Consider the following 20,111-nt stretch of genomic DNA (forward strand, 5'->3'; position numbering starts at 1 on the left):
TTGCGAAGGTTATTTGTTTGAAGACAAAAATATCCCCATGATGTAATATTGAGAAATAATAATGAATACCTAGCTCTTATATAATACGCTTCATTCATAAATTTCACTGCTTCACAAAAATCAGACTCTTAAACTTTGTATGTAATAGCCAATCACCTGATGCCAGCGGGAATTTTTCCTATGTAAAGAAAAAAGAGGGATTGCAACACTGGGGCCTTAGCTTTTAATAGAACTTTTCACTTGATGTTTGGTTTAAGAATTTTATAGAATCATAGGGAGTCACATAAAAGAAACATGAAAGTGTCAATCTTATTATGTTATAATTCTTCCACTGAGCTCTTAATGGAGTCTGTGTAATCTTACCAGAATTTTATGAGGCTCTACATTATGCTATAATATTAATATATAAAAATTTTCGCATTACAGTTTTATTGAGAGCTCACTGAGAATATATGCCATCATTGGAACAGTATTAATATAAAAGAATTTCTTATATGCAAGACATCAGTTACTGCTCCTGTTCACACTGTTAAAATGAATGTTAGTCTTTCTCAGCATTAAACCCTTGAAGCAACGGAGTTATGAAACACAGCAACTGAATCTACACAGTATTCATTCAAGTGTATATATCCCTTCAATATTAAACAATTTTTTTTCACAAATATCAAAAGGCTGAAGAGCTACTCTAATGACTAGAGACCCAGTTTTGCAATTGGATCTGCATGGATGGAACCTGTGCCTGCTGGATACCCCACTGAAGTCAATGGAATGCAACATGAGTGCAGGAGTCCATTAACATGCATCTGATTGCAAGATCATAGGAATGGCCATATTGGATCACGCTTGTGATCCATCTTGTCCAGCATCCTGTTTCCAACACCAGAGGACTCGGAGGAAAATGCAGGTAAGTAGATATGTGGTGATCCTAATCCTTGAAAGTTAGATTGTCTTAAACCCTCATTTCAGGGTTCATCTCCCTTCCAATATTTTTTTTTTTTTTTGGTCAGTATTAACTACTGTAACTCTGGATATTCTTGTTATCCAGCCCCTCTTTGAATTTTACTATGTTCTTGGCCTCAACAACATCCAGTAGCAATTACTTCCAGTCTAATTACAGCTTGTGTGGAAAAACGGCTTTGAATTTGCCACTTTTTAGTTTCATTTAATGTTCCCTTACTCTTACGTTATGAGATAGGGAGAACATAAAAATGCACTCATGTTATGAGCCTGAAAAATGCCACATGTTCAAAATAGTTCTCCCTGACATCAGTCTCTAAAGTACAGTTATTATTCAATGTGGTGGAGTTACAAAAATGTACAGAATGATTAAAGGTTTAAAAAATACTCACTCTAATTGTTGGTTGAAACCAAGTTTGTGTGTTTGTATCAAAAGCATGAACATCATTATGCCATCCCCAAAATATCTGCCCTTCCTAAAAAGAAGAGTGAAATATCTAAAATTATATTTTTTTCATTTACTTAATCTCATAATCCTTTTGTTTTATCAAAAGGGTTTAGGCATAAAAGTGACAAATTATTTTCTGTTTTTAATCAGAGTATAGCATGCACTAATTATTATTTTTAAAATACACATGGGGTAAAATTTTCAAAAGTGACAAACATTTAGGTGCCTAAGTCTCATTGAATGTCAATGGGATTTAGGCCCCCTAGTGCCAAAGGCACTTTTCAAAATAGCCATACTGGGTCAGACCAAAAGTCCACCTAGCCTAGTATCCTGTCTTCTGACAGTCACCAATGCCAGGTGCTTCGAGGGAACGAACATAACAGGCCATCATCGACTGATCCATCCCCAGTCGGCCATTCCCAGCTTCTGGCAAACAGAGGCTAGGGACACCATCCCTACCCATCCTGAATAATAACCATTGATGGACCTATCCTCCATGAATTTATCTAGTTCTTTTTTGAACCCTGTTATAGTTTTGGCCTTCACAACATCTGGCAAAGAGTTCCACAGGTTGACTGTGCATTGTGTGAAGAAATACTTCCTCTTGTTTGTTTTAAACCTGCTTGCCTATTAGTTTCATTTGGTGACCCCTAGGGAATAAATAACACTTCCTTATTTACTTTCTCCACATAAGTCACGATTTTATAGACCTCTATCATATCCCCACTTAGTTGTCTCTTTCAAGCTGAAAAGTCCCAGTTTTATTATTCTCTCTTTATATGGAAGCTATTCCATACCCCTAATCATTTTTGTTGCCCCTTTCTGAACCTTTTCCAATTCCAATACATCTTTTTTGAGATGGGGCAACCAGATCTGCATGCAGTATTCAAGATGTGGGCGTACCATGGATTTATATAGAGGCAATAAGAGAAAATTGTTTCAGAGTAGCAGCTGTGTTAGTCTGTATTGGCAAAAAGAAAAGGAGTACTTGTGGCACCTTAGAGACTAACAAATTTTACAACGCTTCCTCAGCTCTCGTCCCCTAATGCCCCTACTCTACTTGCGCTACATTGATGACATCTTCATCATCTGGACCTATGGAAAAGAAGCCCTTGAGGAATTCCACCATAATTTCAACAATTTCCATCCCACCATCAAACTCAGCCTGTACTAGTCCACACAAGAGATCCACTTCCTGGACACTACGGCGCTAATAAGCGACGGTCACATAAACACCACCCTATATCGGAAACCTACTGACCGCTATTCCTACCTACATGCCTCTAGCTTTCATCCAGATCATACCACACGATCCATTGTCTACAGCCAAACTCTACGATATAACCACATTTGCTCCAACCCCTCAGACAGAGACAAACACCTACAAGGAATTTTCCTCCAGGGCAGATTGGAGAGGCCCTGGAAGTTTTTCGCCTTCCTCTGTAGCACGGGGCATGGTTCACTTGAGGGAGGCTTCTCTGCTCCTTGAAGTCTTTTTAAACCACGATTTGAGGACTTCAATAGCTCAGACATAGGTGAGGTTTTTCGTAGGAGTGAGTGGGTGAGATTCTGTGGCCTGCGTTGTGCAGGAGTTCGGACTAGATGATCAGAATGGTCCCTTCCGACCTTAGTATCTATGAATCTAAGATCTCTATATGTATTCTTACAACTACAATACCCAGCTGCTGAAGTGAAGAAACAGATTGACAGGGCCAGAAGAGTACCCAGAAGTCACCTGCTACAGGACAGACCCAAAGAAGAAAATAACAGAACACCACTAGCCATCACCTTCAGCCCCCAACTAAAACCTCTCCAACGCATCATCAAGGATCTACAACCTATCCTAAAGGACGACCCATCACTCTCACAGATCTTGGGAGACAGGCCAGTCCTTGCTTACAGACAGCCCCCCAACCTGAAGCAAATACTCACCAGCAACCACACAACAGAACCACTAACCCAGGAACTTATCCTTGCAACAAAGCCCGTTGCCAACTCTGTCCATATATCTATTCAGGGGACACCATCATAGGGCCTAATCACATCAGCCACACTATCAGAGGCTCCTTCACCTGCGCATCTACCAATGTGATATATGCCAGCAATGCCCCTCTGCCATGTACATTGGTCAAACTGGACAGTCTCTACGTAAAAGAATAAATGGACACAAATCAGACGTCAAGAATTATAACATTCAAAAACCAGTCGGAGAACACTTCAATCTCTCCGGTCACTTGATTACAGACCTGAGAGTGGCTATCCTTCAACAAAAAAACTTCAAAAACAGACTCCAACGAGAGACTGCTGAATTGGAATTAATTTGCAAACTGGATACAATTAACTTAGGCTTGAATAGAGACTGGGAATGGATGAGTCATTACACAAAGTAAAACTATTTCCCCATGTTATTTTCCCCCCCCACCCCCCCACTGTTCCTCAGATGTTCTTGTTAACTGCTGGAAATCGCCTACCTTGCTTGTCACCATGAAAGGTTTTCCTCCTTTCCCCCCCCCCCCCCGCTGCTGGTGATGGCTCATCTTAAGTGATCACTCTCCTTACAGTGTGTATGATAAAACCCATTGTTTCATGTTCTCTGTGTGTGTGTATATAAATCTCCCCACTGTATTTTCCACCAAATGCATCCGATGAAGTGAGCTGTAGCTCACGAAAGCTTATGCTCAAATAAATTTGTTGGTCTCTAAGGTGCCACAAGATAGAAAATGTATCTCTCCCTTTCTTAATGATTCTGAACATTTTGGTCGTTTTTTGACTGCCGCTGCACATTAAGTGGATGTTTTCAGAGAAGTATCCACAATGACTCCAAGATCTCTCTCTTGAGTGGTAACAGCTAATTTAGACCCCATCATTTTATATGTATAGTTGGGATTATATTTTCCAATGTGCATTACTTTGCATTTATCAACATTGAATTTCATCTGCCATTTTGTTGCCCAGTCACCCAGTTTTGTGAGATCCTTTTGGAGCTCTTTGCAGTCTGCTTCAGACTTAACTATTTTGAATAGTTTTGTATCCTCTGCAAATTTTGCCAGCTTACTGTTTACCCCTTTTTCCAGATCATTTAGAAATATGTTTAATAGTACTGGTCCCAGTACAGACCATTGGGGGAGACCACTATTTACCTCTCTCCATCCTGAAAAATGACCCATTTATTCCTACCCTTTGTTCCTATCTTTTAACCAGTTACTGATCCATGAGAAGACCTTCCCTCTTATCCCATGACTGCCTACTTTGCTTAAGAGCTTTTGGTGAGGGACCTCATCACAGGTTTTCTCAAAATCTAGGTATACTATATCCACTGGATCACCGTTGTTGAGCCCACCAAAGAATTCTAGTAGACTAGTGAGGCATGATTTCCCTTTACAAAAAACACATTGCCTCTTCCCCAACAAATCATGTTTATCTAGGTGTCTGATAATTCTGTTCTTTTGAGAATGGGATGTAGGTTCCTAAATCATTTAGGCACTTTAGAAAATATTGCCTTCAAATGTTTAGTAGGATATGCTCTGTATAAACGTTTTTATTCATTAGGAAGACTTTTCTTATAGATTAATACTAACATTTGATATAAGGGATCTGTTCTCTCCTTGATGTATCTATCTCTCGTTAATGACAACAGTTGAACATGCATAACGATTCAACAGACTTCTATGTCATTTTGTAATTATGAATACTGTAACCAGAACCATCCCTTCGGTATGGTGAATTGGGCCAACCGCCCTGGGCCCCGTGCTTTGGGGGGCCCTGTGCTTCGATAAAATCATGAAGAGGCGGGCAGGGAGGTAAGGTAGGAGGCGGGCAAGCAACGTGAGGAGGTGAACGGGGAGGCGAGTGGCAGGCAGATGGCAAGGAGAGCGGCGGGCGGGGGGGCAGTGAGGAGGCAAGCGGCAGCCACTAGCAGCCCCCCTACCAGAACCTCCCGCTCCCCCCCAGCGCCTCCTGCCTGCCGGTGGGCCCCGCCAATCAGCGCCTCCCCCTCCCTCTCAGTGCCTACTGAGGATCAGATGTTTCATGGCGTCAGGAGGCGCTCGAGGGGAGGGGAGAGGAGCAAGGGTGCAGCTGTTCAGTGGAGGGGCGGAACTGGGTGAGGAAGAGGCGGGGTGGGAAGAGGATGGGTGTGAGCGGAGCAGGGGTGGGAAGAAGTAGGGTGGGGGCAGAGCCTTGGGGGAAGGGGTGGAGTGGGGGCAGTGCCTTGGGGAGCACCCCCTGCAGATTAGAAACTCGGCACCTATGACCCAGGCCCCACACCCCCCCTCGGGACAGTCCTGATTGTAACAATTCACTATGGGAAACTAAGTAGTACCTTGTTCCAGGCATCTTATGGTAAAGGTATTTACTCTGGATAATAAATTAAGGGAAGGTATTTGTGGACAGATAAAGCCGTGAGGCTATAAGTTCCTGGCCATTACTTCAAAGAGCTCAATACTAGAATTTTTTGTAAGTGGAAGCATCTAATTGGAATAGAGCTATTTCATTTTTTCTACTTTAACAGCACTTTGCTCTTACTTTATCTAGGAGAGTTCAGCCTTGGGTACTCACAATAAATTATAAATTGAAATCACAATTGATTTTTCAAGATTCAATTCTGTACTACTGCTGATGCAATCTAATAGCAACAAACTAAAGAAGAAACAGTCTAATATCAAATGGGTGCAGTACAACATGATTATTTTACATATCTGCTGAGATTATTGTAATCTGTAAATGTGGAAGTATGGTAAATCTAGTTTGAATTTATGAGCACAAAACAACAAAAATTAGAACAGTTTTCAAAAAGTGAAATACCACTTTTTAATCATCATTAATCATCTTAATTAATTAGCCTCTTACAGTCTGTATGGCAACTTCCACCTTCTCTCTCTCTCTCTGTGTGTGTGTGTGTGTGTGTGTGTGTATATAATCTTCTTACTATATGTTCCATTCTATGCATCCGATGAAGTGGGCTGTAGCCCACGAAAGCTTATGCTCTAATAAATTTGTTGGTCTCTAAGGTGCCACAGTACTCCTGTTCTTTTTGCGGATACAGACTAACACGGCTGCTACCACTTTTTCAATTATCCATAAATTTAAAACAGCTTTGTATCATTAACCTCATACATTTTTTAAAAATCTCCAGTGACCTAAAACATATATATAAAGCCAAAAGGACCTTTTGTTGAAGTTTCTTGGGTGAGCAAAATTGAGCGAGCAAAATTGAGCGTAAAATGCAAAGCATTTTACAGTCTACTTTCCATTTTATGCTCTATTTTGCTCTCCTATGGAGTCATTATTGTAGCTCCATAATAACAGATATTGGAAACTTTGCTCCACTAATATGAGAGGATTTCTCTGAAGAGAGAAAAATCCAAACAAAAGTAAATCAACATTAATATTCCAAAACGTTTTTATTATGAAGCATCTCTGGGTGAAATCCTAGCCCCATCAAAGTCAATGGGAAATCCGACATCCACTTCAATGAGGCCAGAATTTCACATCCTAGTTTTAAAAAAATGGAGTAAAGCCCAGAGTTTTCCTAAATCCAATCCTGGTGTAAGCAGGTGCAGTTCCATTAACTTAAATCACTGTCCATCACTCCCCTGAAGAGGACCTCCACTGTACCCCATTCACCCTCACAATATTGCCCACTCTACCTGCTACACAGAGGAAACACATCACCTGTATAGGGTATACACAATAGAACTGTTGTTAAACCCAATATATACATCATACTGTCCTGAGATCTCTCTTTCAATTGAGTTAACTCTACTTACTCCAGGACTGAATCTGGCCCCTTGTTTTAGTAGCTGTGGTTCCTTTAATAATAGTCATGTGTTTAATAATACTTTTCAACAAATTAGAAGGCACTACTTATTTTAAACAGTAAAAAAATCTTACCCAAAATGCATCATGAACATCAAAACAATCACTCAGTTCGCTGTGTTTCCTACATCCATAACCACCAAAATATATTAATCTGGAAGAACAACAAAAAAAACTATTGAACTTCAATTGTTTTAAATTAATGTTCAATTTGATATTTTGATAAACTATTATATTTAATTTTATTATCAGAAATTTCAATCATCTCTACTATTAATCTTTAAATGTGTAAACAAAGAAAAATATTACATACTGTATATAATTACTAAACAAACTGAGTTGCTACACACATAAACATGCCTGATACAAACCCACAAAACCAAGGAAATGAAGTTAAGATACATGCTCTACTCCTCCACACACGTTTATCACACCTCAACATTGCCAAAACTACTACACACCACAGAACAAGGCTTAACTCTGCCTCCGTTTCACCCTTCTGCACACACATCTTTACCAGTTTATATTTTCCTCACCACTAGTGGTTGTGAACATTTGGTGTTGCAGTTGGTTGTTTTGGGAAGTGGCAGTTTGATGATGGTTCTGTACAGAAGGGAGGTTACAAGGGATGATGGAAGGCTCGCATCCCTAAGAAAGCAGTTACAGCAGCTCTCTAGGTATTTCCCAGTATTGATTCATAGATATTAATGTCAGAAGGGACCATTATGATCATCTAGTCCGACCTCCTGCACAACGCAGGCCACAGAATCTCACCCACCCACTCCTACGAAAAACCTCACCTACGTCTGAGCTATTGAAGACCTCAAATTGTGGTTTAAAGACTTCCAGGGAATAGAGAATCCTCCAGCAAGTGATATGTGCCCCAGAGGAAGGCGAAAAACCTCCAGGGCCTCTTCCAATCTGCCCTGGAGGAAAATTCCTTCCCGACCCCAAATATGGCGATCAGCTAAACCCTGAGCATATGGGCAAGATTCACCAGCCAGATACTACAGAAAATTCTTTCCTGGGTAACTCAGGTCCCACCCCATCTAACATCCCATCACAGGCCATTAGGCCTATTTACCATGAATATTTAAAGATCAATTAATTACCAAAATCATGTTATCCCATCATACCATCTCCTCCATAAACTTATCGAGTTTAATCTTAAAGCCAGATAGATCTTTTGCCCCCTTTGCTTCCCTTGGAAGGCTATTCCAAAACTTCACTCCTCTGATGGTTAGAAACCTTTGTCTAATTTCAAGTCTAAACTTCCCGGTGGCCAGTTTATATCCATTTGTTCTTGTGTCCACATTGATACTGAGCTTAAATAATTCCTCTCCCTCTCTGGTATTTATTTCTCTGATATATTTATAGAGAGAAATCATATCTCCCCTCAACCTTCTTTTAGTTAGGCTAAACAAGTCCTTAAGTCTCCTTTCATAAGACAAGTTTTCCATTCCTCGGATCATCCTAGTAGCCCTTCTCTGTACCTGTTCCAGTTTGAATTCATCCTTCTTAAACATGGAAGATCAGAACTGCACACAGTATTCAGGTGAGGTCTCGCCAGTGCCTTGTATAACGGTACTAAAACCTCCTTATCCCTACTGGAAATATCTCTCCTGATGCATCCCAAGACCACATTAGCTTTTTTCACAGCCATATCACATTGGCAGCTCATAGTCATCCTATGATCAACCAATACTCCAAGGTCCTTCTCCTCTTCTATCACTGCTAATTGATGCGTCCCCAGCTTATAACTAAAATTCTTATTATTAATCCCTAAATGCATAACCTTACACTTCTCACTATTAAATTTCATCTTATTACTATTACTCCAATTTACAAGGTCATCCAGATCCTCCTGTCTGATATCCCAGTCCTTCTCTAAATTGGCAATACCTCCCAGCTTTGTATCATCCGCAAACTTTATTAGCACACTCCCACTTTTTGTGCCGAGGTCAGTAATAAGAATAAATAAGATTGGTCCCAAAATCGATTCTTGAGGAACTCCACTGGTAACCTCCCTCCAACCTGACAGTTCACCTTTCAGTAGGACCCGTTGTAGTCTCCCCTTTAACCAATTCCTTATCTACCTTTCAATGTTCACATTGATCCCCATCAATTGTGCAAGCTTCTAAGAAATACTCATCTTCAAATTCACATCTCCTGAGGACTGATGGCAAATTTTCAAAACGGAGTGTAGTTTGCCCCCAAATACGTACATTTAAGAAAAATGTAGAGTTAGTTACATACTTCCACCAGAAATGGGTGGATCTTCATTCTGTACATAAATTAAACTTGACTTTGAATGAATTAATTCATGCTCTTGAACACCCTGTTATCAATAGCTAAAAAGATGCATGGCTGCATACATGTTTATACATCTTACAGCTAATTCAGAGTTTCAAAACCAAAATGCAGTACTAAGTACTAAATGTGTTGGGTTGTTGTTGTTTTTTTGTCACACCCTGGAGGACCTGGAGTCCAGAAATCAAAAATGAATTAAATGAATGAATTGTTTATTTTATTCATTATATATCATGTAACTCTTATGTGTTTACAATAACTTGTATAGCAAATAGCCCAAATATACAATCGATTTATTTCTCAGTGACCAATTCTACCATCATAGCTACCTTTAATGGTTAATATAAAATCTAAAGACATTTTTTACATTTGTTTTTTAGTTTAATATGTTTAAATAATTTAAAGAACTTTTACAACCAATTTGGCTAAATATGCTAAGAAGCAGTTACAATACAAATACCTAGCTTGTATTCTCAACTTGGCTCTTTATATCCGGAGTTATTCATTGAAATACCCTTTCTTATTGTCAATATTTTTGCTAACAAATATAATTTGACATTATACCAAATCTAACAATGTTTTATAGCATAATCTATGTAATTTCATAAGCAATTAAAATTCAGTAAATTAACTTTAATACCAGTTTAATAAGTCATCAACTAAATAAAAAATAATATTTAGCACCTGAATAGTGTCTTGAACCCAAGGATCTCAAAGCACTTTATGGAGATGTTGTGAGATTTAAATTATTTTTTAAATTAGGGTTGGTAAGTGTGATTATTCCAATGTTACAGGTGGTAAAACTGAGAGACAGATGTTAAGAGATTTGTCCAAGGTCAGAGAGTAAATCACAGTCTAAATTGGACTTCCAGTTTTGTGTTCTACCTATAACATAACACTTCTTCCCTTTGGTTAGTAGGTATTAAAAATACTCTTGATGTATTACCTGTCCTTATACACCCAGCAGGAAAGCTTGTCACGTGGTGTAGGAGGTTGACCTTTAAAGTCTGTAATTTTTTTCCACCTATAGGTTCCATTTCTTGTTCGCAAATTAACATAATACAGCTTAAAAGAAAAATTATAATATTTTAGTATAAAATAAATTTTGAAGAATCAAGCACAAATCAGCAATAGATGTAATTACAAAGAGCAAAAGAACAATCATTTTATTATTAAAAAAAAGAAATCGGAGTGCAATTGACAAATTATAATGCTTATGATAGTAAGAGATTGGTTTACTCACTAATCACAAGTAAAATGCAGGAAGAAGCAGCAAAATCTCCCCCTCTCCGCTTTGCTAATGCCTTTTGGCTGAAATCCTGGCCCTGCTGAAGTAAGAATTTTGCCACTGACTTCAATGGCACTACTATTTCACCTGTTAGTCTCAGTCTAATGCTCTGTCCACAGACAGATTATTATAAATGCAGCGTACACAGAACCTAACTAGGTGCAGAAGTGCTGCGGGTTAGTTAAACTATCAAACTCATTTCACTTGTTTTCTAATCTACACTGAAATTCTGGTTTCCATTATATTAATCCACTGAATTCCCATTTTCCCCGTTTCATTCCTTATTAGTATTTAATTACCTGCAATCAACAGGGAAACTAGCAGTCATATGTTAATGTTAACTAGCTATTATCAGACTATCCTAGAAACGCAAATGCCACTTGCCCACTAAAGAGCAAAGAAAAAGCAACAAATGTGAGGTAAGTCTAATTATGGTTGCAAATATATTTTTCTCATAGAAATACAATTAATTTCGGAAATACTAGCAAACTTGAGAAATACAAATAAAAAACAAAACATACTAGGCATTATCTTGCAGTCTTAACCCAGCCAAAACTCCCAGTGCAGTCAATAGAAGATGTGCAGAAGCAGAGGGACTAAAGAATCAGATCTACAATTTACAATATTTTAAAGTGCACTTTTTCTAAAATAAAACCAAAATCTCACCCTTAGATTTTTCCTGCTAGTTAAATGCTTTGTTAAAGGAAGTTCTGTATTAGTAGTCATTTGATTAAAATACATTCCAGAATTAAAAGATTACAATACCCGATTACTGTATCCTTTATCATCAAATCCTCCAAATATATACAGCTTCCCATTAATGCAAGCTCCACAACTTCCTGACATAGAGGTAGGTAGCTCTCCTTCCATTAGGTGCATTGTCCTGCCGTTTAGTAAATATATTAAAATTTCATAATTTTGCTCCCAAACAAACCAAAATAAATCAAAAGCAAAGTAGTACTAGTAGGAGATATAACAGGATGGGGAACACACAGTTGCTCTGGGAGGAGGGCACATTAGCAGTCTGGTCAGCACTATCAGGTGTGCTCATTAAGGACAGAATCTTTGAGACTTTTTGCTGTTAAGCTCCAGCAAGTCTCTACTGAACATGTGCAAACAACAGTTTTTCAAATGCTTTAAATTGGCCAAACCTGGGTGGATGTTCACAGGTATAGCAAAAGACACATCCCTAAAACAAAAGCCATCCCCTGCCAAATTTCAAGTCCCTGCACCAAAGCATGGAACATTTCAAAGATAATGAAATGCTCAAATAAATTTGAGCTTATGCTCAAATAAATTTGTTAATTTCTAAGATGCCAGTAGTACTCCTTTTCTTTTTTCAAAGATAAGGGCTCAATAACTTTTTAACTTGGGCAAAACAGCATATTTTCCCTTGCCTTGTTCTTAAACAGCTCAACCCATTTTGGCTGAAATTTAAAATATTATATATATATCGCAGACACCCAGCATGGAAAATTTCAGCCCACATGGCTAAAGTTTGGTAAAATTATAAGCAACTAAAAACAGGGTCTGATAATGGAAAGTATCGGACAACTTTAATAATTGGCATTGCTACTAGACCCACATCCCCAAAATGTGTAAATAAAATTTGAATAAATAAATAAAATAAATAAATAAATAAAACTTGAATAGTATATTGCTCGTGACATGTAAAATTTTAATCTGATTTAAACATTTAAAATACATTATCTATGCAAACATATTTCTGATATGATTAAGTAATAACAACAAAAAGAAAGTAACCCTAAATGGATCAAGCACCCTAATCTTGTTGTATTTAATATTCATTTTAACATAAAAGTTTATTTAGCCAGTATAAATACATAAGTGACTCTTTACATTTAACAAGTCTTAAACTATGTTTAAAAAGTTCACATTGGAAACATCCCTTCGAAAAAAATTACTGTGCTTACATAGGTATTTTCTTATCTGAAGACATTATTCCAAAATATATATCAGATATTAAATTTACATTAAATGAATGCAGGCTATTTAAGTAGCCAAGAGACATGAAACAGACCTCATTTATGTATCTGAAATAATAGACATTTTACCACAGGTAATAATACTCAGGTGTAAATAGCACATTTTTCAAATTCATTAAATATAAATAAAATGGCTTACCATAACCCACTATCAATTTCATAGAGCCAAAGTTCATCATTAGGCAAATACACTTCATTTTCTTCAATTGACTGAAAGAAAACAAATATGTCATTACAATTCAAAAATCATGAAATTACATGTTAGGAACATTTCACAACTTTTAATGAGACAATTCACAAAGACTGTAAAAATTTTTTATGCTCAATGTGTACCCCCTGATAATTTTAACTGGAAAAACTCAATAGTTCTAGTATTTTTATATTTAACATTGTAAGTTCAAAACAAGTTTTTATTTTTATTTTTGAAGCATTATAAAAAAATAAAGCATCTATGCAGAATGGTGTCCCTATTAAATAGTTTTATTAGTTGCTGAATGCCAATCCTACTCGCTCACTTGCACATGGGTAGACTGGAAAAAAACCAAGTCTGGCTTTGCAGTTAACGAGAGAGGGAGAGGAATGGTTCCATATTCAACTAGCAATATCAGTTTAATGCACAGTGGCCATCTTGCAGGAAATGTAAAAAGCAGTAGCAACTCAGGAAAATTATTAAGTGCAATCAAGAAATATAGTAATTATGACTAAAAGCCACTACATTTTGCATTGTAGTTGCAACATGAAGCAAAGGACAGCAAAACCAGTGCAAGAAACTACCCTTACGCAAGCTTCTTTTTTAAGACTACCCAAAAGTATCTACAAAATAGAGAACAGCTATCTGGCTTTTATTAAAATACTACTGATTAGTAAGTGTAATTAAATAACTGATCTTTCCTGGTCCCTTGAGTGGTTACTTTAACCAGTTTTCATTGTATTGTAATCCTTGCTACCCAAATTCACCTATATAATGCTGAAGATGACCTGCAAAGGAATAAATAATTAGGTTTGTACCCTTGTGCTTCTTTATGATATGGCCTCAAATACTTTTTAAAGAGGTTTTTATGTTTTTATTTTCCCCCAATAGCAATTCAGGACTCATCTGTGCTTCCTGGAAGTCTCTATGGAGGGCTAGACAACTGCTAAGATTATGATAGCAGTGAAATCATGAAGTGAAACTCTATTAATAGAAAGAAAAGGAGTACTTGTGGCACCTTAGAGACTAACAAATTTATTTGAGCATAAGCTTTCGTGAGCTACAGCTCACTTCATCGGATGCAGTGAGCTGTAGCTCATGAAAGCTTATGCTCAAATAAATTTGTTAGTCTCTAAGGTGCCACAAGTACTCCTTTTCTTTTTGCGAATACAGACTAACACCGCTGCTACTCTTAAATCTATTAATAGAGAGGGGCTGCGATTTATTTTAAGACTTCATTTTTTTTAAACATCACTTTCACTCAAATACTTGAATAAAGAGTTGAAAGAAAACTACTTTTTTTTAAAATGGGATTCAATACCTTGGGCCCTTCAGTTGAGGACTCAGATCTCCCAATCAACATGTCTGTGTCCTCCAGTAATCACATATACTCAATGAGAGACCAAATTTTAAATTTTGGATAAACAAGCAAACCACCAAATAAAATAAAATAAAAAAACCCTTAAAAAACTAAGGGCTTCTTTTGATATATCATAAAATAAAGAAAGGCACAAGATAACTTTTTGTTGCGTTGAAAGCCATCTTTAATTGGGAGGATTTTCCAGGCATAATTGAGAAGGCCTGATGACAGATATAAGCGAAAGAGGTTGTGTGTGGTGGTAGGGGGAGAGTGGAAGAGTATAGGAAAAGAAGAAGGCAGAAATATAAGACCTTAAACTATGGAATGCCATAAAGAAGAGGAGAAGCTTAAATTTAATGCCGGAGATAGAAAACCTGGGAAGGTTTTCAAATAGGGGAGAATGGTTGGGAAAGGAAAATTATTTTGGCAACAGTGGTTTGAATGAATGGAGGGAAGAGATATGAAGTCAGAGAGAAGGAGGTTGCAATATTAAAGTTGGTAATAATAATAATATGAATTAGTGTCTTTACAGTGTAGGCTTGGCTTGATATCAGTAACTGGAAATGAGTGAAGCCTCGTTTCTTGGAAGACAGGATTAGGGAGATTAGCAGGTTGGAAACAGAACATATGCATTAGCTAAAGTAAGTGGGAATCACCAAGGGAATAACTTGAAAGGGACAAGATAAAATTGATATGATAAGCATGGAACATAAGATGAGATAGAATAAGTCATGCATGGACAGTGTGTGGGCAGAGCATGCTGCATAGGGACTGGTTCCTACAAAGTGACCAAGACAATTCCAAAATGTCTGATGCAAAGTATAGTAAATGCAATGTAATGTGTAAATGTATATAAAGGAAGAGGTTTGGTGTGTAACTTTGGATATGTGGTACGCATTGTACCCACCCCCTATGCTTAAGTCTGATCAACTCAGAGTAGCTTTGCTGTATGCCAAATAAAGGAACCTGAGTGATGAGATTGGAATCAGACTGAGTTCTTGGGGAATCAAGTGGAGAAGGTCTTGGGGAAACATTAAAAGGCAGTAGGAATTGAGAGCAAGGGAAAAAATGTAGGAACGTAGCAGAGGAAGAAGCAGAAGGATCTGGAAAAAAGTCTAGGTGAAATGGGAGAAGAGAGAGAAGAATCAAAGGTAACTCAAAGGTAGTAAAAAGAAAAGGAGTACTTGTGGCACCTTAGAGACTAACAAATTTATTAGAGCATAAGCTGTAGCTCACGAAAGCTTATGCTCTAATAAATTTGTTAGTCTCTAAGGTGCCACAAGTACTCCTTTTCTTTTTGCGAATACAGACTAACACGGCTGCTACTCTGAAACCTGTCAAAGGTAGTAAGTTTGTGCTTCAGTTGCTTACATGAACACCTTTACTATAACTGATGCCTTATAACTATTCCCTTCCAAATTTGGGTAGTGTATTCTGGAAGTATAACTGCCACCGTTGGTAATCTACGGAACCAGACTTTTGAAAGCACCTTTTAGGTTCTGTTCTTAGATGTACGATTTGCAGCTTTCACGTTATATATAATGTGTTAGACCATGTGTAAATGGATTTGGGGGCTCCTGTGATGGGAAGCCAAGCATTTATTTATATGAACAAGCCCTGAATTAATATAATTGGTGTTAAGAATAAAAATGCTGATTTCACTGAATGCTGGTCAACTGCAAAGTGTCATGCTAGTATTAATAGGTTTCAGAGTAGCAGCCGTGTTAGTCTGTATTCGCAAAAAGAAAAGGAGTACTTGTGGCACCTTAGAGACTAACAAATTTATTAGAGCATAAGCTTTCGTGAGCTACAGCTCACTTCATCGGATGCATTTGGTGGAAAAAACAGAGGAGAGATTTATATACACACACACAGAGAACATGAAACAATGGGTTTATCATACACACTGTAAGGAGAGTGATCACTTAAGATAAGCCATCACCAACAGCAGGGGGGGGGAAAGGAGGAAAACCTTTCATGGTGACAAGCAGGTAGGCTAATTCCAGCAGTTAACAAGAATATCAGAGGAACAGTGGGGGGTGGGGTGGGAGGGAGAAATACCATGGGGAAATAGTTTTACTTTGTGTAATGACTCATCCATTCCCAGTCTCTATTCAAGCCTAAGTTAATTGTATCCAGTTTGCAAATTAATTCCAATTCAGCAGTCTCTCGTTGGAGTCTGTTTTTGAAGCTTTTTTGTTGAAGGATAGCCACTCTTAGGTCTGTGATCGAGTGACCAGAGAGATTGAAGTGTTCTCCAACTTGTTTTTGAATGTTATAATTCTTGACGTCTGATTTGTGTCCATTCATTCTTTTACGTAGAGACTGTCCAGTTTGGCCAATGTACATGGCAGAGGGGCATTGCTGGCACATGATGGCATATATCACATTGGTAGATGCGCAGGTGAACGAGCCTCTGATAGTGTGGCTGATGTGATTAGGCCCTATGATGGTATCCCCTGAATAGATATGTGGACAGAGTTGGCAACGGGCTTTGTTGCAAGGATAGGTTCCTGGGTTAGTGGTTCTGTTGTGTGGTGTGTGGTTGCTGGTGAGTATTTGCTTCAGATTGGGGGGCTGTCTGTAAGCAAGGACTGGTCTGTCTCCCAAGATCTGAGAGAGCGATGGCTCGTCCTTCAGGATAGGTTGTAGATCCTTGATGATGCGTTGGAGGGGTTTTAGTTGGGGGCTGAAGGTGATGGCTAGTGGCGTTCTGTTGTTTTCTTTGTTGGGCCTGTCCTGTAGTAGGTGACTTCTGGGTACTCTTCTGGCTCTGTCAATCTGTTTCTTCACTTCAGCAGGTGGGTACTGTAGTTGTAGGAATGCATGATAGAGATCTTGTAGGTGTTTGTCTCTGTCTGAGGGGTTGGAGCAAATGTGGTTATATCGTAGCGCTTGGCTGTAGACAATGGATCGAGTGGTATGATCTGGATGAAAGCTAGAGGCATGTAGGTAGGAATAGCGGTCAGTAGGTTTCCGATATAGGGTGGTGTTTATGTGACCATCGCTTATTAGCACCGTAGTGTCCAGGAAGTGGATCTCTTGTGTGGACTGGTCCAGGCTGAGGTTGATGGTGGGATGGAAATTGTTGAAATCATGGTGGAATTCCTCAAGAGCTTCTTTTCCATGGGTCCAGATGATGAAGATGTCATCAATGTAGCGCAAGTAGAGTAGGGGCATTAGGGAACGAGAGCTGAGGAAGCGTTGTTCTAAGTCAGCCATAAAAATGTTGGCATACTGTGGGGCCATGCGGGTACCCATCGCAGTGCCGCTGATTTGAAGGTATACATTGTCACCAAATGTGAAATAGTTATGGGTCAGGACAAAGTCACAAAGTTCTGCCACCAGGTTAGCCGTGACAGTATCGGGGATACTGTTCCTGACGGCTTGTAGTCCATCTTTGTGTGGAATGTTGGTGTAGAGGGCTTCTACATCCATAGTGGCTAGGATGGTGTTTTTAGGAAGATCACCAATGGACTGTAGTTTCCTCAGGAAATCGGTGGTGTCTCGAAGATAGCTGGGAGTGCTGGTAACGAAGGGCCTGAGGAGGGAGTCTACATAGCCAGACAATCCTGCTGTCAGGGTGCCAATGCCTGAGATGATGGGGCGTCCAGGATTTCCAGGTTTATGGATCTTGGGTAGCAGATAGAATACCCCAGGTCCTGGCTCCAGGGGTGTGTCTGTGCGGATTTGTTCTTGTGCTTTTTCAGGGAGTTTCTTGAGCAAATGCTGTAGTTTCTTTTGGTAACTCTCAGTGGGATCAGAGGGTAATGGCTTGTAGAAAGTGGTGTTGGAGAGCTGCCTAGTAGCCTCTTGTTCATACTCTGACCTATTCATGATGACGACAGCACCTCCTTTGTCAGCCTTTTTGATTATGATGTCAGAGTTGTTTCTGAGGCTGTGGATGGCACTGTGTTCTGTATGGCTGAGGTTATGGGGTAAGCGATGCTGCTTTTCCACAATTTCAGCTCGTGCACGTCGGCGGAAGCAGTCTATGTAGAAATCCAGGCTGCTGTTTCGACCTTCAGGAGGAGTCCACCCAGAATCCTTCGTTTTGTAGTGTTGGCAGGAAGGTCTCTGTGGGTTAATATGTTGGTCAGAGGTGTGTTGGAAATATTCCTTGAGTCTGAGACGTCGAAAATAGGATTCTAGGTCACCACAGAACTGTATCATGTTCGTGGGGGTGGAGGGGCAAAAGGAGAGGCCCCGAGATAGGACAGATTCTTCCGCTGGGTTAAGAGTATAGTTGGATAGATTAACAATATTGCTGGGTGGGTTACGGGAACCATTGTTGTGGCCCCTTGTGGCATATAGTAGTTTAGATAGCTTAGTGTCCTTTTTCTTTTGTAGAGAATCAAAGTGTGTTTTGTAAATGGCTTGTCTAGTTTTTGTAAAGTCCAGCCACGAGGAAGTTTGTGTGGAAGGTTGGTTCTTTATGAGAGTATCCAGTTTTGAGAGCTCATTCTTAATCTTTCCCTGTTTGCTGTAGAGGATGTTGATCAGGTGGTTCCGCAGTTTCCTTGAGAGTGTGTGGCACAAGCTGTCAGCATAGTCTGTGTGGTATGTAGTATTAATAAAGCACTTTATATCTTTAAAGAACTGTTAAAATAGTGACCTAATCCTCAAAACACCCTTGTGAAGTAATATGGGAAAATTGATACACAGAGGTCAAAGCTCACATTTTCAGGAGTGTTCACTAATTTTATGTGCCCTATTTGAGGCAGACTGGGGGCCATTGTGCATGACTATTGGTGATGCTGAGAACCCCGCAGCTCTTCATGGGAAAACCCTTGAAAATCAGACACTGGTTGTCTCAGGTTGGTCTCCCAAAGTCAGTGAACAGAGAATTAGGGTACACAAAATTAGTAAACACTTCTGAAAATGTGTTTGCCCAAGGATATCGAGCCAGTCACTGGCAGAGGCAGTATTAAAACTGATGATTTTCCAGCTGTCCACTCTGTGCTTAGACCTATGGTAAAGAATTTTAGGCATAAAACTAGTGGAATTTGGATATTTACTTAGGCTTGACTGTTTAGTAGGATATAAATGAAAATACAAAATACTGCTTGTGCTATTTGAAACATGTTACCACCTTGTACAGGCGTGGGACTAACAGAAAGGGAGACCGTGGGCCTCCATATTTTGCCATCAATCTTCATTAAAACTTTCAGTGGAATGAACTGCATGTTTGTGTTTGTGTGGGGCATAGATGCCAGTGTTTGAAGATGTGACGCATGACTGGAAAGGGTTAAGCATCCTGCAAAATAAATAACTCAAATTCAACCTTTAAAGACATATGGGGAGATAATGTTTGTGTTTTTGCATATTTACCTATATATTGGTAGTGATCAACAATGTAATCAAACAGTCCTTGTCTATGCTGTATTCTGTTAATTCAGAGATCAAAAGGACATCTTAACATTTAAATGAATTGTAAACATAGGATATCGCTGTATTCATCTCTTAGAAATGTACAGCAAATCATCTGTGAATGGTGGAAAAACAGGCAATTGCCTTATGTTAATCTGTCTGGATAATTACCAGCGATGCTTAGGAAATGGGTCCACTTCAAAGTTCCCATGAGGGCCTATTGTTTGCCAAAGGACCCTGAGCTGTCAAAGAAGGCCTGAAACTGTATAAAAAATTGCTTGGGTCCTGATCCTGTTTATCTCAGATCTGCTTGAGGCTTCATGCAGGGGAAGCCTAAGCCATAAAGACTGAGATCCCAGTCCTGA

The 20,111-nt window shown here is 39.0% G+C and overlaps 1 protein-coding gene across 2 annotated transcripts in view; it reads right to left on the reverse strand.

Annotated features, from left to right (window-relative positions):
- The window catches only part of KLHDC1 (kelch domain containing 1), a 73,638-nt gene that overhangs the window by 41,647 nt on the left and 11,880 nt on the right, over positions 1 to 20,111 (reverse strand). The window contains exons 2-6 of one of the 2 annotated variants that reach the window (XM_038407044.2): positions 12,966 to 13,036; positions 11,586 to 11,703; positions 10,479 to 10,597; positions 7,298 to 7,376; positions 1,350 to 1,433 (exon numbers count right to left, since the gene is read on the reverse strand). In XM_038407044.2, the coding sequence (XP_038262972.1) occupies positions 1,350 to 1,433; positions 7,298 to 7,376; positions 10,479 to 10,597; positions 11,586 to 11,703; positions 12,966 to 13,036 (471 nt within the window). The remainder of the gene's footprint in view (positions 1 to 1,349; positions 1,434 to 7,297; positions 7,377 to 10,478; positions 10,598 to 11,585; positions 11,704 to 12,965; positions 13,037 to 20,111) is intronic. The other variant, XM_038407046.2, reaches the window with a different exon arrangement.

Source organism: Dermochelys coriacea, chromosome 6, assembly GCF_009764565.3.
Source record: "Dermochelys coriacea isolate rDerCor1 chromosome 6, rDerCor1.pri.v4, whole genome shotgun sequence".
NCBI classification, from domain to species: Eukaryota; Metazoa; Chordata; order Testudines; family Dermochelyidae; genus Dermochelys; species Dermochelys coriacea.